This window comes from Metopolophium dirhodum, chromosome 1, assembly GCF_019925205.1.
Source record: "Metopolophium dirhodum isolate CAU chromosome 1, ASM1992520v1, whole genome shotgun sequence".
Taxonomy (NCBI): Eukaryota; Metazoa; Arthropoda; class Insecta; order Hemiptera; family Aphididae; genus Metopolophium; species Metopolophium dirhodum.
This window is the reverse complement of record NC_083560.1, coordinates 144,408,554-144,430,344: the sequence shown is the minus strand read 5'-3', so window position 1 is coordinate 144,430,344 and position 21,791 is coordinate 144,408,554. Positions and strand designations below refer to the sequence as shown.

Below are 21,791 nucleotides of genomic sequence, written 5' to 3'. Positions count from 1 at the left end.
TTTTTAGGCTGAATGTTCCGGCCAAGTAAACTAAATTTGGATAAATTTTAGTTAAAATAATTCATATTATAAATTAATATAAATAACCAATTTTATTAAATTTGAATTAATTACTAATAAATACATTTTACACATTAGACCATTTACTTAGATTTCTACCTTATATCACACATTTTATGGCATTTATATTTTTTTTTTTTTTTTACTTAGCGTTTTTTACACGGAGTTGACGGAGTGTTTTTGTTGGGATATCATTAGTTTTTATTAGGGTCAATATATTTTTTATTTTTTTTCCATTATTATGATGTAAACATCTTTTGCACCACGAGGCCACCGTTCAAACTGTACAGATGTATCGTTACATCTTACCCATTTATTCTGATGTTTTATTATTGCTGTATAATGGGCTTCAGTCATAGATTGACCATGATGGCAAATGACCGAGTTTAAAGTGTAACATTTACTATCCACTGTAAGTGTTGTGGTTGGTAATGAATTTATTTGCAAGTTTGTAATTTTTGTGTTCACATTACTCCAAAGTTGAATTTGAAAGAACAAATATTCATGAGTATTGAGTATGTTTGTAGTCTGTGTATGGTTTGAAGTAGTATTACAAGCACTACAAGTTATATTTTCTATTGTAACTTCTTTAGACATGTCATTCAACATAGAATGCATTGTGACAGTTTTTGTATCATTTGGTACATTAAGTTGAATTATATAATTATTTGAAATATGTACTCTACTCTTTTTACACCTAGAGCATTTTAATATCGTCTGAAGTTGATGAAGCAAAGAATTGTGTAAGGGTTCATATAAAGATATGAGTGCACTAATAAATTCAGCAGCATCTTGCTGTTCTATGTTAACGTAAGGATGACCAATCTGATTTCTTATACTAAATGCACTTAGTTGACATACTTGTGATGTGTATGAGTATGCAAGTTTTTTTAGTACAGTGTCTTCTAAAGAATTAATTAAGATATTTAGTATGCGAGTACAATTGAAAATTACTTGCAAAGATGCATTTGCATAACAAGAAACCGCATATATATATATATATATATATATATATACTAATACAATATATTATATACAAATTTAATGGACAATGATTGAATGACGGACAATCGATACGGTTAGGTTAGGTGATACCACGTGGATTGAATAAGAAACAATAACGCAGACAACAAGCTCGTACACAGGACGCGAGACGAAAGAACGAAATTACGAAAACAGAATGCACCGATACCGATAAGCGATAGTGAACTATGTCCGTGTGTTGTATGTGTCTAGCGGTGGTGGGAAGCAATAGTAGTGGGAGACACACGCCGCCGTCGCAAGAATCCCCTCACCCGTCTCCGTCCACATGACGCGTTTAATACGGCAGCCGGCGGCGAAAGTAATATAAAATGATCACTTAAATATCCACAGTTTTTTGATCATAACTAAAATATTATTCAACCGATTCTATTGAAATTATAAAAGCACGTAGCCTATGATTTTCTCGATCGATTGATACCTCATTCTAACTATTTGGTCCATTTATTAATAAATGATTAAATAATAAAGAACACCAAAATATTAACACGTATTAAATGGGAATGTTTAGGTTTCTGTATATATACACGGTCGAGTGCTTCGCCTTCCTTTTTTTTTACTTAGCTCGCGACACTACCGTGTCGCTGGATTATAATATACTGGATAAAGCATAGACATTATATTATATGTCTATAACACGGTTTAACTGATTTGAGATATATTCATGGTATATCTTAAACCGTGGTCTTTACCTACTACAGTACTACGGGTAATATAATAATTGCGAAGTGGTGACATCGGGGCCCGTTGCACTTGCACAGGAAAAACCGTTTGATTAGAAGACGTGCATGAAGTAAATAACTTTATGATTATTGATTAACTTAATGACATCGCAAACCAGCTGTCTGTACCCCCCGGGCCCCACGCTGGGCAGTTCACCACACAAGTCGCCGTCGTCGGCGTGAGCCGAATCTCTGCCCGACAGTTGCCCCCCTAGACGATCTCTTTCCTTTCTGTGATTGGCCGACAGTGATCGAAAACCGTCGTTGATCGACGGCGCCGGTGTGGCCGCCGAGCATACAGAGATTCATAAAAACATCGTGGTTTTACGCGGATTTTAAACAATAACAAAATGAACAAACAAAAAAGGTAATAATTCGCAAAGGAATAAAATTATAAGTAAATAAAACATACTAATGTAATATTGTGTGATAATTGCAAGAGTAAACGTATACGCGCGAGTGGAATTAAACAATTGATAGTGTGATAATACAACTCACTCCGTATACAACTGCAGTTCCGTGGCGGACGACACTAAAGACCTTCCCACACTAAATACGTCGACGTCCGTTGCGATGACGTACGTCTAAAGTATACGTTCAACGCAACGTACACAGGTCCCACACTAAATGCGTTTATTGGTTATCCGTCAGCTAAAAGCTAACTATAAATTATAATTATTTCTATCTAACCAAATCAACTTTTGATTACAAAATGTACAATGTATTACTGGCTTATTACTGCAGTTACCTACTATATTCCTTTATCTGATTGTTTGCTCCATCACCATTGCATGCAAGTCACTACTTTTAGTATTAACACTAAACAGATATTTTTGAATAGGTAAGACGTGTTCTGTGTGTGTCTTAACTTCTTAAGATTTAGTTTATTCAATTAAATTTTTAAAGTAAATATAAGTAATAAATAATATAAATATGACGTTATGTACGCGATCTAAACGGCTATTGGCATTGTTATTATTAATAAGAAGAAAGAAAAAATATACATTAAAGAAAACTAGACTTTGGGTACATTCTATGAATCGAATACGATCAGAAAACGGAGAATTCAAAAAATTATGTGTTGAACTTGAATTATATCTAGATCGATATTTCAATACCTTCAGAATGAACAAAGATCAATTCGATATATTATACACACTTTTAAAAAACTCGCTTTCTAAAAATGATACAAATTTTAGAAAAAGTATACCCGCTAAAGAACGACTTGTAGTCACATTAAGGTAAGATACGTATTTATTATTTTATTTTTAATTTATTATACATTAGTTGTAGGTATATAGGTACATTATTTTCTTATTCGTCATAAATCGTCCATGGTCATTAGTTATTATTATTTTTATATATAAAAAAAAATTAAATAATGATTAATATTAAATATAATTATATAAACATAAAAATTTATTAGAATTAATAGAAGTGTACCCATTAATTTTGCGAAGAATAATGATTATACTCATGAAACCCATTGTCCGCGACCGACATATTACTTTGAGAATAATCAATTGCTGATTTTGCTGTGTTAAGAGGAGTTAAAATCGGTGCATAAACAGACGAGTAGGTGGAATGCCCTGAGTTGCTTGAAAAAGGCGAATTTGAATAATTATTTCCAAACTCAACATCAAACAAAACTTGTTGAATTTTTATTTTTGCAATAGCATTTTGTTTTGGTGTCATACGTTTTAATGTCGGAAGATAACTTAATAGAAATTGTTCATCTGCATCATGTTCTTTGGAAATAATATTCAAAATTTGTTCATCAATATTATCTTCTGGTGCTTCATTTTTACGCTTTTTAGTAGCTGAAGAACATTTATTTATACGTAATTTAATGTTATGTTCAATTTGTTCATTGCAACGTTCTGGAGTTGTTGACACTTCATTAATAATATCTGATTCTCTTTCCGGACTGTTAATTCTTTGTTGATTACATATTTCAGAACTTGAATAATTCCCAATAGTCCTATAACATATTAAAAATAACGAAGTTATTGATTATTTAAAATAATTTTGATTGTTACGCAAAATAATTTAAAAATTTTAATTAAAAAAAAAAAATTATAAACTTACTCTCTAAACTCTATATATGGAATCAAAAATGTCATTTGTGAATAATATGACCATTTCGATTTTTTCCCTCCTCCAGAACCACTAGGTTGCTTTTGACTTTTATGCATTTTTATAAAAGTATCTCTCAATGACCGCCATCTCTTTTTTACTGTATTGACATCTACAATTTATTATAACATATAAATAAATTATTATGTTTTTATATTGATTGGTTTCCTAATTTACTTTTATTAATTTCGTTTTACAGATATTTAGCAACCGGTGCATCATTTCGGGATTTAGCATACCGATTTCGACTTGGGGAATCAACCGTTAGTAATATTATTAAAGAAACATGTAATGCCATTTCAAGTGTACTCAAACCATTATTTATGCCACAAATTAACACCGAAGAAAGTTGGAATAAAATAGCTCATCAATTTTATTCTAAATGGAATATTCCAAATTGTGTTGGAGCTGTCGACGGAAAGCATGTTTCAGTTTTTTGTCCAAAGAAATCGGGTTCTTTATATTTTAATTATAAAGGTACATTTTCAATCGTACTTATGGCAGTAGTTGATGCGGATTATAAGTATATTATGACAGATATAGGTGCGTACGGACACAATAGCGATGGTGGTATATTTTCACATAGCAATTTTGGAAAATTATGGTTGACAGATAATCGTTCAACTTTAAATGTCCCGGAATTAAAAAAGTTACCAGGTACTGAAATAAGTGTTCCATTAGAGTATTATATTTTAGCCGATTCTAAAACCTCATCCCTCATCTCTCATCACTCATCCCTCATCCCTCATCTCTCATCACTCATACCTCATCTCTCATCACTCCACCGCCCGCACCCTTATCCTCATCCCGCTGCTTGCGTACGTGCGTTACTTATATTATTGTTATCACACGTTATCATATTTTATCACATGTTAACGATTATTATCACTGATATCATTTAATTTTCCGTTATCGTGAAAAAAACTGCAAAACTACCGCCCGGGATTCGAACCCGGACCCACCAGCTCCAACGCGAATTAATTACCACTAGGCCACCCCGACCACTTGAGTACTAGATGTTATTTTCACCCATTTAAGACATGCATTTTAGTAATAAAAACAACTGACGTCTACTCGGTCATTATACCTTTAAAATATCTAAATAACATATATAGAACACTTTTGATAGCCACAATGGGCATTTATATTGAAAGACACTTTGGACAATAGGTATCCTTATTCAATTAAATATACTGCAAAACCATTTATATTGATTGACAATAAGAGACATTAAGTAGGTATTAGTGAAAAAACACATTAAAACCGATATTAGTACCTTCTGCCGGACGTATACAATTAAATATCAATTTTGCAGTATTATCTGCCCCACTAAAATCGCTCCTACCTATTAGTGATTCTTGACTGAAAGAGCCGGTAGGCCATATCTGCCATTTTTAAATCTTCATCTTTTTCTTTTATTGCATCTTGTACTTCCTCATTAACAGCCGAACACTTGATTATGGTTTCTAATTTGTCACATAATTGACATGTGTCATTGCTAGGTTTTTTAAACGCCAAATTGAAATCCTCCACAAATATTTTTCTATACATGAATTCACTAAGCATGTTATAGTTATTTTCTATGCAATGGGTCTTATAAAGTTGGTACATTTTACTTATTGATAGATCAGGATTCAAAAAATATTTTCTAGAAGTATGGTTTCTTGAATAGTGACTATTATTAACAGGAAACATTTTGATATGGTTTCTTATGATGTCTTTATCTTCATCAGGAGCTTTAATATGGTTCAAATGATGTCCTCTACCATCGGATAAACATACACCAGAACCAGTAGAAGATTTTTTTGCTACAGTAACCCTTATTTTTTTTAGGCTAACATTTAATGTATTCATGAACATTATTTGACATACTTCAATTTTTTCATTATCTTTGGTCAAGAAATATTTTTTTGAAAATTGCCTTCTGCTGGGAATATTATTTATTTTAATACGTTCAGTTTTTTTACTAATATCTTCTACTGAACTTGATATAAATTGGTTTTGGCCATCTAATGTCAGTGAGTAGTAATTTTGAAATATGATTAATCTTTGAGCATAATTTATTTTATCAAAACATTTTCGCTTACATGAACATGGTAGTTTCATCATCTTAGCAGGAATCACTTTACCTTTTATAGTTGTATATTCTTTACCTTGGATCTTTAATTTTTTCCTGATATTTTTAACCCAACACTCAGGATTTCTTTTGCGTTTTCTGCTTTTCACTTCAACTTTTTTTCTACCTCCACCTTTTAAATTTGGAACATTAGATTGTACAACAGAATTAGACCCATAAGTTACTTCAACTTCCTCAATTCTATTATTGTTATCTTCATACTGTATTGAGGTGTCAGATATATTCATCAATACATCTTGAGGATTTATTTCTGCTAAATCTAAAGAATATTTCAATACAAAATTAATTGTTTACAAAGTTACTCAACCCAGCTACATTTTGTTACCATTGCTATTAATTCGGTTATCATCATGACTTCCTTCATTGGAAGAATTTTCACTATCAAATTTTGTGCTAATAGGCCTATATTCATCACTTGAATCATCGTATTCAATAGAAATACTATCACTAGCCGAATCATTTAATGGTTCTGGACTTGAAACTACATTAAACATTATAAATAGGTAGGTAACTAAAATAATATAATTTTCTATAATATTATACACTAAGTAAATTCATAGTTTTTAAAATAATAATATACCTTTAACAGTTTTGCACATTGCTACAAGCCGTTTTGATCTGCTATTCATTGTACTATATTTAATAATTACATTTTATACTATAAATTAACAATACCTACCTAGACTACCTACTATAAAACATTTAATTGGTTTAATTGTTTAATGTTATTTTATGATAATTGATAATAATTAATAAACAATATTTAGCGGCAAACTAGGTGTTATAATATTGTAACATAACCTATTAATGATTATAATTTTTATCACGTTTAAAATACAGTAGGGCCAATTACAAAATAACATTTTTTTTTTTAAATTATAAAAGGGCCAATGTTTACATTAGCCCTATAGATTTTGAAGTTTTGTTATATCAATAACGGCTGAAGTCTGATTGGACCTTTTTGATATTGCATAAGTAATTTTTATAACAACATTGGTCTTCTCAAATCTCATAGTAATGATTATTGAGATAAGCCCTTTTACCACTAGAAAAAGCTTATAAAATTTTATATGATTGGCCATATAACTCATTTTCACAAAAAAGTGACATTGGCCCTTTTTGACCCAAGGCCCAGATATATTACCTACAGATTGTTTGCCAGTATTAGAATTGAAATTTGACAAAAAGCCTTCTGAAACATTAACGCTTATTTTCGAAACATATGGTTGGTTATCTAAAAAAAAGATATTAAAAAAAAAATACCTATAAATTTATTAACTTTAAAATTATCAAAAAGTAATGAAAAATCAATTTACAGAAGACTTATTTATACAAAATCAAACTGTAATCAACCACACAATCCAAAATTATAAATAGTCTTGTTCTTAAAAATGAAGTGTATAAACAATTTAAGCCATTGATTTTTAAATTTAATTTTGCATATATTATATAATAAATAATACTTAAAATAATTATTAGTAATGATGTTTTTAAACTATTGAAAACATTTTGTAAATATTGTACAGATATATTAGCTATTACTAAATAATATAAAATAATTATGTTAGAAAGTTACCACTACTTGTGTTATGAAGAGTATGAACTTCACGAGGTTCTTCCAATTCATCAAAAATAGCACTCTGATCCAACACAGGGGTACCTATATATTATAAAATTATCATAGTATTGAATTATATGCATAAAAAAAGTAAAAGAAATCTACTTGTAGATCATTATTTAAAATTACATTTTTCCATTTAGCCAATATTATATTATATATAGTAAGGTACAAATATTGTTATATAGTAAACAACAACTCACGTGACGTTTGTTCATTTTTTTTTTATTGTAGTGGGCGTTTTATCGAAATAGGAAAGTTGCCTCACGATTTTGTTTTTCTTTGTAAAATATGCAATATTAATAGCATTTTTAAAATAAATATATATATGTACATATTTTTTATTATGAATATACTTTTAATATTTAATAATTACCTTTTGGATTTTTGGATGAACTATAGCCATAAATACTTGGGTTAACTTGATCAGTAGATTCATTTAATTTGTGTTTTGAAACTTCAAAAATATGTTGAAAAATCAAGAACTATTAGGTCAATTTAAATACAGTACTTAAATGAGCTAAATAATATTTAAAATACAAATTACCTTCATGTTCTTTTGAAGATGATAGAGGTTTAATTGGTGACCATCCGTAATGCAATTTAGTTTTTGTGTGTTTAATTATTTGTATTGGTGAGTCTTTTAATGGCGAGTGTTGATCGTTATTTGGAACATTTTTATCATCAGTTTTTTCATCTTAATACAAAATAAAATATAGCTTGAAAAAAAGTTAACTATTACCTATGTATACCATATATTTATTTTACCATATATTTATTTTACCATAAATAGGCATTGACGAAGTTGATGATGCAGGCGAATTCATAATATTTCTATTTTTCATGCTGAAGTTAAGGAAATCATCATCATCAGTATTTGTAAAATCTGACCTACATCTAGCACCATCTGCTATATATCTAGCCTTTGTTAGTGACTCTATATAAAATTATACGATCAACAATTAGTAAATAATAAACTTAAACACTGAAATTATATTTTCAAACAAGTTACCTAAATTTTTTTTCATTACTCGTACTTTGAAATACTTAAAATCAATTTCATTAGGCATGTGTTTATTTTGAATGTACTTCATAATACAAGCTTTATTGTTGGGCCAAGCACATAATTTAACTCCAATTTTTTTACCATTCTTAATCCATGTGCTTGGTACTGCTTCGACCGAGTTTTCATTAATAAAATGTACTACTGAGTAGGATGCCATTGTTGTATAATTTATCAATTCCTACTTAAAATAGATAAAAACAACAAGTTTCATGCTTAATGATCATAATTTAAATTGAGGCCCAGAACAATCCTCAACTAATGGCCCGTCATTATGAGGTTTTTTGAACACTATTTCTTTATTTGAAAATTATGAAATTTTAGGCTCAGTAAAGGTTAAAAATTCTTCATACCTATTGACAACTTGCTCTAAAGGCTTTTCAAATTTACGTACCATTTTTTTCAAAGACTTTAAATAATTTTCAAAGGGAAAACATGAGCAGTTATCAAGCGATCCATATTTACGGTAATCGTCAACAATGTGCAACAACCCATGGATATTATGACTCATAAATTTTTTTCCATAAATTTCACCAAATTTATCTACAAAATATGTTAATAATCTTTCTGTAAAATTAATCAGTTTTATGTCAACATTTTGTGTTAAAAGAAATCTGAAGCAAATGTGTAAGCATATAAAATGTGAGTAACATACATCACTAAGAATATTTTTTAAAACAACCGGACCAGTGTACAAAAGGAATAACCTATATTCTGTAGCCTTCCATCTTAGAATTTCTGTAAGACTTCTAGGAGTTCTAGAAAAATCATAAGTCATATTAGGTTTTATTGATAAAAGATGACTGGAAATTGTTTGTATTTTTATATTTTGTAATCGTACCGATAAGGGAGAATTTTTCATATAGCCTAACCACAATAAAATAAGTTTTTTTTACTACTCCTAAACACACAAGGTGCATATAATCAAGTGGAAAGTCATTAACTATATCAACGTTAGGAATTTCAGTAATTAATGATATTTTATCTGTCATATGATGTTCTTCGTCAACTCGGTTTAAAAAATCTAAGTGTGTCCTTTTTATAAATTTTGTTTCAAGAAAGCAAACCCTTCTTTCAAAAAAAATACCTTCAGTAGTACATTTTGTACAGGAAAAAAAACCATTGTGACCCTTGCATTTTAAAATGAAACTTTTAGCAGGTGCATCACAACAAAATCCATGAACTTTAATGCGCTTTTGGCCAAAATTTGTAAATATACTATTCATAGACAATTCTTTGAGTTCATTTATGAAACTTTTTAAAAATAAATTACTTTCTAGAGGTTTTTCATAACCCCAATACAGACCAATTATAAAAACATAATGAGAATTAAACAACTGAACACATCCGAGAATAGGCCAAAATACACTACATGAACTCTTTGTAAGAGGTAACCCATCAATACCTATAAGTATATTTTAATTGATTCATCATTGAACTGCACATAATTACTCAAATATTTTATGCCTTTAGCTATACCAAAATGATGATAAATCCCCGGGGGAACAGATTGCATTTCCGTTGGAAGTTTAGAATTATTATTTTTTAGTATAGTTCTAGCATCTATTGGAATATTACTAAAACACCTATGTGATTTTAAAGACTTTAACAATGCAGACAAGGCACTGTTAGTAATATTATAACCCAGATAGCAATATCATATTTCAGTAATATTGATTAAATATTGTTGAAAACAGATTATCATTGCAACAATATGTGTTTATGACGATTTTCTGATGTTTAAAATATTCTCACCATGTTTGCACAATAACCAAATGGCAGAAAAATCCACCATTGAGACAATATGTTCAAATTCACATTGTTACAATGATATATTTAACATATTTTGAAGATATGTAATTACAATATTGCCGAAATATTTGGTGACAATTTGTTTTAAATATTTTATGAAATATATTTCTCCAATATTATTCCTACATATATTTCATGAATATTTTCCTCCATACATGTCCACAATGTTTAAATAATCTTTTAATTTAGCTTCCTATTTTATATTACTTACCTAGCTACAATATACACGGCTAGCTTTGTATAATATAATATGTATACATTTTATTATATACATTTTATATAATAATATGTTTGAATAAGTTTATGAAAAAACAATGATTTGTTTATACATCATTCGTAACCCAAAACAAAAAAAAAAATGATTTCATGCTGTATATTTTATTTAGACACCATTATATTTCACTATAATAGTATGATATGATAATGATATACTCAATATGGGTGTATTAACCCGGCGTTAGTCGCACTATGGTCAAAATGACCGCACTTTTTTTACATGCTTAATAAAACATTTATATTTTATATTTCAACCATTGATACTCAGTATACCTTTCAATAATGTTATTTAAAATAATATAATAATATTCTAAGTACATTTAATTCCATATATATAAAATAAACTAAGATAAAAGTGAGATATCATAAATTGCGGTCATTTCGACCGAATCGCGACTAATGATGTTATTATCTTTATTATTACAACTAACATTGCCGGTTAGGTTATTATTACGACTAACATTGCCAGTCTGGTTATGAAGGTAGAAATAATTTTCGGGTTTTTATTTATCTTATCAAAAGTATCAGTTTTAGTTCATACACAGACATAAGGTTTATATTTTTCTTTTATGAGTTGGACGTGACACACGATACATGTGATTTTCTAGTGCGTATTACATATTTTTTTACATACTCAAAATATTTGTAATTTTTTATTGATTGTAATATGGATCAACAATTTATAATTGATGCTTTAGACGAGGAAATATTATCAGATGATGATTTTAGTAACAGTGACTTAGATTCTGATATTGTCGTGGAAAGTGAACATGATACATGTACCGATGAGTCTGGATTATCGTGTGATGAAAATGAATCTAGTGATCAGAATTATTTAGGAAAGGATGGGACTAAGTGGAAAGCACAAATGCCGCCTTCAAATAGTAGAACTAGGTCACATAATTTGGTAACTCATTTACCAGGTGTCAAAGGTGTTGCAAAAAATTCAAAAACTATAATTGATTCTTGGCAGTTATTTTTTCCCGATGAGGTAATATCAGAAATAGTCAATTTTACAAACATAAAAATTCAAAAAATAAGAGAACATTATTCACGAGTTAGAGATGCTAAAGATACCGATATTATAGAGATGAAAGCAATAATAGGTTTACTATATTTATCTGGTTCTTTACGATCGTCCCATCAAAATTTATGTGATTTGTGGAGGACTGATGGATTAGGTGTCGATTATTTCCACGCGACTATGAATATAAGAAGATTTCGGTTTATATTACAATGTTTGAGATTTGATGACGTCAATTCTAGAAATACTCGGATAAAAACCGATAGATTAGCTCCTGTAAGAAACATTTTTGATGGCTTTGTTGATCGTTGTCAAAAATATTATACAGTTGGTGAATATGTAACAGTTGATGAAATGCTCGAGTCGTTCAGAGGAAAATGTAGGTTTCGTCAATATATTGCAAATAAACCAGCGAAATATGGTATAAAAATATTCTCGTTAGTTGATAGTCGTACTTTTTATACCCTAAATATGGAAATTTATTGTGGACAGCAGGAAGAAGGACCATATAAAGTTGTAAATAGTGGGAAAGAAATTGTATTGCGACTCATAAAACCAATTTCAAAAACAGGGAGAAATGTCACATGTGATAATTGGTTTACTTCAGTACCACTAGCTACTGAATTACTGAAAAAACACAGAATAACCATGGTAGGGACTATAAGAAAAAACAAAAGGGAAATACCTCCAAATTTTTGTAATACACGTGGTAAAATTATACAGTCGAATATGTTTGGATTTACTAAAGACATGACACTAGTTTCCCACGTGCCCAAAAAAAGTAAAATTGTGTTATTGCTGTCTACGATGCACCATGATAATGCCATAGATTCCAATTTAAATAAACCTGAAATTATTACATTTTATAACATGACAAAAGGTGGTGTAGATGTAGTTGATGACCTAAAAGACTATTCAGTTGCGAGAATAAGCCGTCGTTGGCCTCTTACAATTTTTTACAGTCTTTTGAATATCGCAGGAATTAATAGCCAACTTATATACAAAGCGAACAATAATTGTAATATAAATAGACGTGAGTTCTTACAAACACTTGGTAAGCAACTTACAATGGGCTACTTACAACAACGTATAAATATCAAGACATTACCAATAGAGGTAAAACGAAAAATTGCTTCAATTTTGCGTGAAAAATACATAGAACAACCTAACGCTGGACCAACTCGTGAAGGAAGATGTTACTACTGTGATCGAAAAAAAAATAGAAAAACAAAAAACGCAATGTAAAAACTGTGAAAATTATATTTGTAAGGAACATACCGTAACGTATTGCCAGAAATGTTGCGAAGATGCACAACATTCATCAGATAATTCAGAATATTAATACAATTATTATATTTTTCATTTATTTATGTTATTATTATTTATTTCATTTATTCATTTAAATAACTCATACATACATAGTATATAGTATATAAATTTAAATACAATTTATACATTACTTTTTTAAAATTAGGTACCTAATTTATGTACAAGGAAATAACTTTCAGTTTTGATTTTTTTTTTATAAATAAAACCATAGGTTATTAAAGTTATATGAAAATTGATTTGTTTCAATAAAATTACTAAACATATACCTATAAAACAACGTTTTTTTATAATTATTTACTTGAAAATTATAACGCGGTCGAAAAGACCGCGGTGCGACTAACTACGCAATATACACTAGTGCGACTAACGCCGGGTTAATCAAAACTAAAAAGAAAATTCATGGCCAATTTCCATAAAAAAAATTTTACTATAGTCATTTCCATCATAATAAAACAAAAAAAAAACATAATAATTATACTTATAAGTACGAAACTGTTAGATGTTACAATATAAGTACATTCAATATGTAATAATTAAAATAAAATTAAATAATAATGTTAGTTATTAATTTTTTCTTCTTTTTTTTTAATACGGTTAGCAGCTTGGGCCATCCACTTTGAAACGGCTGATGAAATATCCATATCAGGCAATAACTCAAATTTCTTATTTTTCCGTATGGCTTCTATGAACAAAATACTTTTTTATAAAAATGTGTAACATTATTATTATTAATTTGATGGAAGCAAAAACATTAATTTATGAATTAGATTTTTAAATTATTATCCTTATTTGTTGGAATAGTACTATCTGACATGCCGTGTAGGAGAAAAACCATATAAAATTATTTCATAAATATATATTGATGCACTATACCAGACAAAATAAGTATCTGTAGGCCATTCTTACCAAATAGTAATTTGCAGCAGTTCAGTCCAGAAAATTTGTTTTTACCTTTGAAACCAACATAAGAATATTTCTGGATAAATGAATCTGAAAACATATGTTGCATGATATTTCACCAACAAATTCAAAATATTATTTGAAATAAATAAAACTGTAAATATACATCTTAAGAATAATTTCCTCCAATTTTGCTTATTATGTATTAGGCATTAGCAATATAGACTACATTTTCAGTTTTTAACATTTCGGTTTAGACAATATGTTCTTAGGTATTTTATTATTTATAATATTATATAGTATACTATAAGTATATATAGTGTATTTATATGTACTTAAGAGAACATTATACAGGCATTTGTTGTCTCCGTCTTATAAGTGCGTATCATGTAGCAAATTTTACACTTAGCAGATCACGTTTACCTCCATTAGTTTAAAAATTAGAGTGAATTGACCTGTTATAAAATTTAAAAGTTAGATTATTATCTAGGGCATCTCATAGGCTTTTTATTATATTTTAATTTTAAAGTGAGTTATGAGTATTTAAGATGTACAAACAATTTACAATTGCTGAGCTTGAAATATTCTCTTATCCGCACTTGTAAGACGGATAAAACAAATACCTACCTGTCGAATGTCCTCTTAATTAAAAATAAGTAATAGCATAGGTATAGGTATAGGTACTTACTGCGTACCTATATATATATAATACTTATTGCATTAATTACCGTTACTCGTGCAGACTGCTTAAAGTTCTTCTTGAATATAAGTAAATGGTTGTCACCTGCCTACAATTACACAAACTACAGTCATAAAAACACAAGACGTACAAAACAAAAACGTATACAGTATACCAGCTATTACTGGCATAAGTGCATAACGCAGTGACAGCGGTCGTTTCTCGTTTGTCGTTACTCGCGGACTCGGGGATATAAAATATTTTATCAATAAGTTCATTGTTCAGCACATCCAATGGGCAATGAGGAAAATATGTTGGTATTGCCGCGTATAATGTATATACGTACCTATTACATAATTATATTGACGCCGGGGTTTTCCGTATTTTGTCTGATATTAAATTATAATAATATCATCAATGATTAATCTATTCTGTAATAATATTATACATATCTATTGATAGAAACGTGTGCGTCCGAGGCCAAGATAGCGCAGAGACGCGAAGTGCAGAAAACACTATATGCACCTTACATAATTACATACCTTATTTATATATTATATAATTATGTTGCTACATCAGTGGTGTAAACTAGGGTGGGGGGGTCTGGAACCCCATACATTTTATTGACAGAATTTAAAATCCTTAAGGTGCAAACCACTGATTGTATACTTTTTCCATGTTAAAAAAAATTTGGACCCCCCCCCCCCCCCCTTTGAAAAACTCAAGACAATAGGTATAAAGAGCTTACATATTTTTACGGGCATAATTCTAGTTTAGCGGCCACTTGAATTTTTCGATTTTTTTTTCGGAAACCTATGTATTTTAACGAGTCTTAAACGATGGTGTAAAAAGAAATTTGCGGAAACCATTATTTTGGAAGTTATAGCCTCCCAAAGTTAACGATTTTACGTTTATACGCATGCGCGCAACACTACTATAATGCCGCGTGGAGGATTCGATTTTAATTGTCCGAGCGAGTGTAGTGAGCGAGTGACCCCGCTCGGTGGCTCGGTGCAATAAAAATGCAATTTTCTCAACCCTGTGACCCATTTGGGGAGGTGTTGCACAGCAAATCGGGGGATGTTTTCGATTTGCAGAGCGGAGCGACGGCGCCGAGGAGCGTAGCGACGAGTGCCGCTAGCACCGCATCACTGTACGATGTTTTTTCAAATTGGTGGCTCGGTGGTTTAAACTCGATGGTTTAAACCATCGTTTAAGACTCGTTAAAATACATAGGTTTCCGAAAATTGGAATCTTGAAGGGCTATAAAAATAATTAATTAATTACCTAAACTTAATCAAGACGACACCACAGCTGCAGTGAACAGTGTAACAATTTATATTTCGTTGAAATTGAATCGAATTATGATACATTGACACGTAACTGTGACAGACTATAATTTAAAAACATACCTATCACTAAGTATAATTTATTTAATTCATAATTTAAACAAATGTATTGATTTAAAAAACAAGTAAAAATGCAAAGAAATATAGTAAATACTTATAGGTATGCAAATAGTGCTACATTTTAGAAAGTGCTAAAATTATGTATACTTATTTCACCAACTCATTGGTGAACAAATTGGGATTTTATACATTAGACATTATACATAAAATTATATAAATGGAACGCTTAAAACCATGTGGAGACATTAGTCCCCTCTGGAATTTTTTCCCACTTTAACCCCTGACACCAATACAGTTAATTTAATACAAATAACATAGGTACGTTTGATATTGGTTAATATAATGCAGTATTAAAGAATATAATGTATTAATTTAAAACTTATTTCTTTGTTTTTATGCTGTAGGTATACGGCCTATATTTATAACCAACACTCTGTGGCCAATAATTAACCTATCATCAAGGTCGATTCAATATTTATAAGATTAAATAAATACATAAATTATTAACATTTAATCAACATTGGTTGTAAATATTCATAAAAGGTTTTTTTGAAAATTAATATCAACATTTTTTTTCTGTTCAACTAATGTTTATACAGTGTTTTACCAACCTAAAACAGTATATACTAAATCAATTTTTCATATTTATTAAACGAGCTTAATTAACTTTAAATGTTAAATAAACATTAAACAAATATATTTGTGCTGTGTGGGTATATTTATTTCTTCTATAAGGTGACACATTTTTCACAATGCTGCAATTATCATCAATTGACATCAACTGTAAACGGAAATATAATTAAAATTTTTTTTTTTTAAATAAAATATAAATAGAATGTGAAACATGTTTGGACAACTTAAGGAAATTATTCAAGTACCTAATATTCTACAAGTATATTACATAATTTCCCGAAACCATGTTTATAATAAAATAGTATTATATGTATAATATATTATAGGTAGGTACATGCAAGATTCAAAAACTGGATTTTTGATGAACCCATATCTGTCCTGCTGTAAATGTTTGGTTGATTAGGTTTATTGTGTACTATGAGGAACAAGTCTTTGATCATTTCCTCAACCTTTCTACCTTCGGTACGTCACATGTTGTTTTTTCCTTGGCTATGCCACATGTCTGAATGAGCGTTAGAATCGACTCTTGTAATAGTTCCAGATTCTAGTATTGACAATATGTTAGTCAATTTTATAATGAATTCTGAGATAGCTATGTAAATTTAAAATTTGCCGAAATGAAAGTTTTGAATTATCTGTTTTTCTGTTTAACTGTGGCGACGACTATGTTATTTTCTGATAATTTATAGATTAGAAGTAGTTCCAAATCCGGATTAAAAACAATGATAGCGGCACCTGAATCGGAGTCCCCTCCCATTATCGTTCCAATCGGGACAGTGTCTAGTCCAGGAATATGCCAACCTCTTAAAGGTGGTTCTTACGACATTGTCAATTCCTTTTCTCCTTTTCTCCTTTCTCTGCAGAATTTGGAGTGAGCTACGTGATTCCCCTTACAGTTTGCACAAACAGGAGGGTCATCTTTTTTATTACAAGCCGTGTCTTTGTGTCCTTTGGCTCCGCAGTGGGCACACGTCTCCGTTGTTTCCTTGCAGAATTTTTCTGAGTGACCATACTTTAGACAAGTGAAACATTTCTGAAAATCGAAATATTCCGAGATTCTGCAATTTGACATGCCTATGTACACTCTTCCTGCTGTTAGCAGTTTGGCATGTATGCCAGGCCTAACCACACTGTTTCCTTTTCTCTTAGTCCTCTTTTAAATTATGGTATTATGGCATTTGTAGCTGTTGCGCCTAACATGCTTCCCAGACCCGTGTTTTGTGATGGTATATTTGCTGAAATCTCCTCCAGGCAGAGTGTTTTATCAACATCGTAGATCAAAATCATCGGACGTTTACTCGGTTGAAGTTGAATATCAGATCTTTCCTCCGTGATGGATTTAAGTGCTGAGCATGTATCCCCTGCTACTATTCGTATGATTTTATTGTCTCCTTTCTGAATTACTCTCTGCCCAGTGAATTAAGGAGCTGAATTTTTCTTGACGATATCCGACCAGATTGACTTTCTGGCGCTTTCTATGGTCTCATCACTTCTATAGTGAAGATTTTCTCGGGTAACTTGTCTTTGAGTCCTTGGATTTTCTGTTTCCTTGCATAGTTCTGTTTCCTGCGGTTGGTTGAAACGTACGAGGGCACGGCGTAAATTGCTCAACGCTGTCGGGCTCCCCCACGTCCCGAAGTACCATTTACACCACCGTTAGGAGGGCCCATCAATGGTGGGATGGTCGGACCGAGCTTCGTCGGCTGAGAGCCTCAGCTGTGGTCCTACCGAGATTCGGATCGTGCATCACGGGCTCACGGTGGGGCCTTACCAGCGGCGGTCATGACCCCCGAGTTAGAGGCTCGGTAGCCTTTAACACGCCTCCCAGAGGCATCACCGAGGCGATCAACTCGCTCTTCTTGAGACCGCAATCAGAACCTCCAACACCCTAGTCCCCGAAGGTTTCGGTGTGTTCGCGTCCCAGATGCTGGCCCCGTCTGGCCAGTTCCCTTTTAGTCACCTCCTATGACAAGCAGGGAGTACTGTCGCTGAATTCTTGGACGGCCCCAGCTACAGGGCCGGACTCCTCGCCCCTGGCGTATGAGCACGCCCCTGGTCAGGACGCCCCACACAGCATTCAGAACATGTGCACATTTTAGTCATATGTGTTTTAAGTGTTCTTGGAAATATGTTATGAAATCATATTTTGAACACCTTGTTAACGTATGTTCTATCAATTATTGAAAATAAATAGTTTCTTCCATATTATAGAAGCATGTTTCTAAGATGTTTTAGGAAATATGAAACGGTAACATGTTATTAAAATATTGTTAAATTATGTTCCATTAAATATATGTATGGCGGTTTGGTATTTTATATGAAGGTTTTAGCAGATGAACAAAATGCCTAAAATCTTCGTCTTCGACCATCTTCAATGGTTGAAAATCTTTAGTGATGTTTGGATAAGGACATCGTCAATTTTCTTTTGTTGTCGAATGTCACTTTTCTTGGTACGTATTCTAAAATATTAGTTTATTTTCTTTTGCGAATATGAACTATTGAATTTTGAATAGATGTTGATGAAGTTGGATTTTGAAAAATGATGATAGAGTTGTATTTTGAATAGCTGTAGTTGGAGTTGTATTTGGTACCATATTTGAAGATGATGCGGGAAATTGATCATTAGACGTTTGACCAGGATCATCAACGATTTCTTTGTTAACTTTGTTCAATTACAGAAAAATAAACTTATTTAATAATACTGTTTAGTGTATCAGTAGGTACATCAGTATAATTTACTCGCAGATTTTTATGATTTTATACTTAATACTATACTTCATAAATATTTCATAATTATTTTAATATGGGATGCGATCCAGTGAAATTGATCAATCTTGTTTTATTAAGAAAATCTATTTACGATTTTACCGATAAAGAGCATAGCAATAGAATCATCCAAGACAGATTATGGAATGAAATCAGCACAGAAATGGAAACATCGGGTTAGTTAAACATTTAAATTTAAAATAATTTTACTTTTTACATGAGTACGTAGTGTATTTCTATATTTCAAAACTGTAATATAAATCAAAATTAAATCAATAGTCAAACTACTTATACATTTACATTTTTGAGCTATTTAATTATTTATAGTATTATAATTTTATAATATTTTATTTGTTTAATTTTAAAATTTAAAGAAATATTATATTAAAACTTATAAATTGTACATATTTTGCCATGGAACTGAACCAATGTCTGAATTGAAATAATTCATGAACTTCTCTCGGATATCCATTTTACAAAATTGGATTCTTTAAAAATACCTAATTCGTCCATATAAAAAAAAATTATAAATTGTATTGTACAAATTTGGTTTTCACTTACTTCACTTACTTACTAAAGTTTGATTAATAAATATTTCTAGTATATAATTATAGTATTATTATTTGAACTCACCTCAAGGTTACTAACAATTTTTCAGCAGGAGCTATACTTTGACGAAAATTTGTGTCTTGTGATCGTATTACCTCACCAATTTCATTTAATATAAAGTCAAAAGTTGAACTCATGCGAGTGAAATTTTTAAATTTTAACTCATCTTTACGCAATTCAGCCAAAAAGTTAAAAATTGTATTATTTTATGTACGTTTTTATTTATTTCGTGCACCCAAATTTTACGTTTACGATTATTTTCATTTATTTCACTATTTAACAAAAATCGCCACAAAAGCGGTATAACAACATCATCTTCATCAGAACTCAACGACTGGTGTATAAAACAAAAAACGAATCGGAAATTATTTTGTCTTGTTCGGTTTTGTTTTGTCAGTATGAATGAAATTTTTCCGGAGCTGTTTGGAACAAAATGTTTCGACTATAGTCCGGCCGCCGGTAGAACGCTACTGGGCGATGACAAAAATTCCTCCGTTCTCGCGCATTCCCACCACTGAACCATCCAAAACGCTGGCCGCCGACGCTGTCACCGCCACCGTCGCGCATCTGCTGCCGCCCACCGACGCCGCCGCCGACCGGGAAACGGTGACAGTATTTGTTTACAGAGCGTTTCATAGTGTTTCCGATATTTTACGTTATTGAATACATACACGATACACAACATTTTTGTTTTTTCGGACACACAGTTTTTTACACAGTTTTCGCGTGTTTTAGCAAACCGTTATTTTTATTTTTTACGTTTTTTAAAAAATAAAACATGGACAACGAACATGTAACTGTGTCTCCAGCTAAAAAAAATCCACGAGGAAAAGTAAGTGTTTATATTACTATTTTCTTATTGAAAATTTTTAATTTTTAAATATATATTTTTTCTTTAGTATATTGGGACTGGTCAAAGGAAAATTGTTATTAATCTGTACAAATATTTCGTTGAAAAACAGTCTGAAAATCCAGACAGCCCCCGATTGACCTACAAACAAATGTTATTAGAAATTTCAAAATCGTCGGGTATTGGACAACGTACAATACAAACCACATTGTCGGAGTACAAAAGTCAAGGTACAGTTTAATCGCCTTCCAAGGAAAGATTTAGACCTACAATAATTGAAAAAATAGACGAATTTGATAAAAACGCAATTATGCAAAAAATTCACAATTTTTGGAGGAACCGTGAAGTACCAACAAATAAAAAAATGTTGGTAGCCATTAATGAGGATGAAACATTGCCTAATATGAAACGTACGTCATTCCAGGCAGTGTTAAAAGATTTGCAATTTGAATACCTGAAAAAAAATCGTAATAGCGCACTTCTCGAAAGAGGATTTAATAACTTGGCGCCGAAATTTTTTAACCAAAATAAAGCATTACAGAGCACAAAACAGACCGATATACTATTTAGATGAGACATGGGTTAACGCAGGCGAGACACACAGCAGAACATGGCTCGACACGACGGTCAAATCATCACGTGTTGCATTCTCTAACTACAGGACAAAAGGAACCCTCCGGAAAAGGTAAGCGTCTAATCGTTTTACACATCGGGTCGTCAGATGGTT

The 21,791-nt window shown here is 31.0% G+C and overlaps 1 protein-coding gene and 1 pseudogene across 1 annotated transcript; both read left to right on the top strand.

Annotated features, from left to right (window-relative positions):
- The first annotated feature begins 11,532 nt into the window (after positions 1-11,532).
- On the top strand, positions 11,533-13,134 carry LOC132933083 (uncharacterized). The gene has a single exon (XM_060999412.1). The coding sequence runs from the start codon at positions 11,533-11,535 to the stop codon at positions 13,132-13,134; it is 1,602 nt and encodes a 533-aa protein (XP_060855395.1).
- Positions 13,135-20,992: 7,858 nt separating this feature from the next.
- On the top strand, positions 20,993-21,638 carry LOC132933081 (uncharacterized; annotated as a pseudogene).
- The last annotated feature ends 153 nt before the right edge of the window (positions 21,639-21,791 follow it).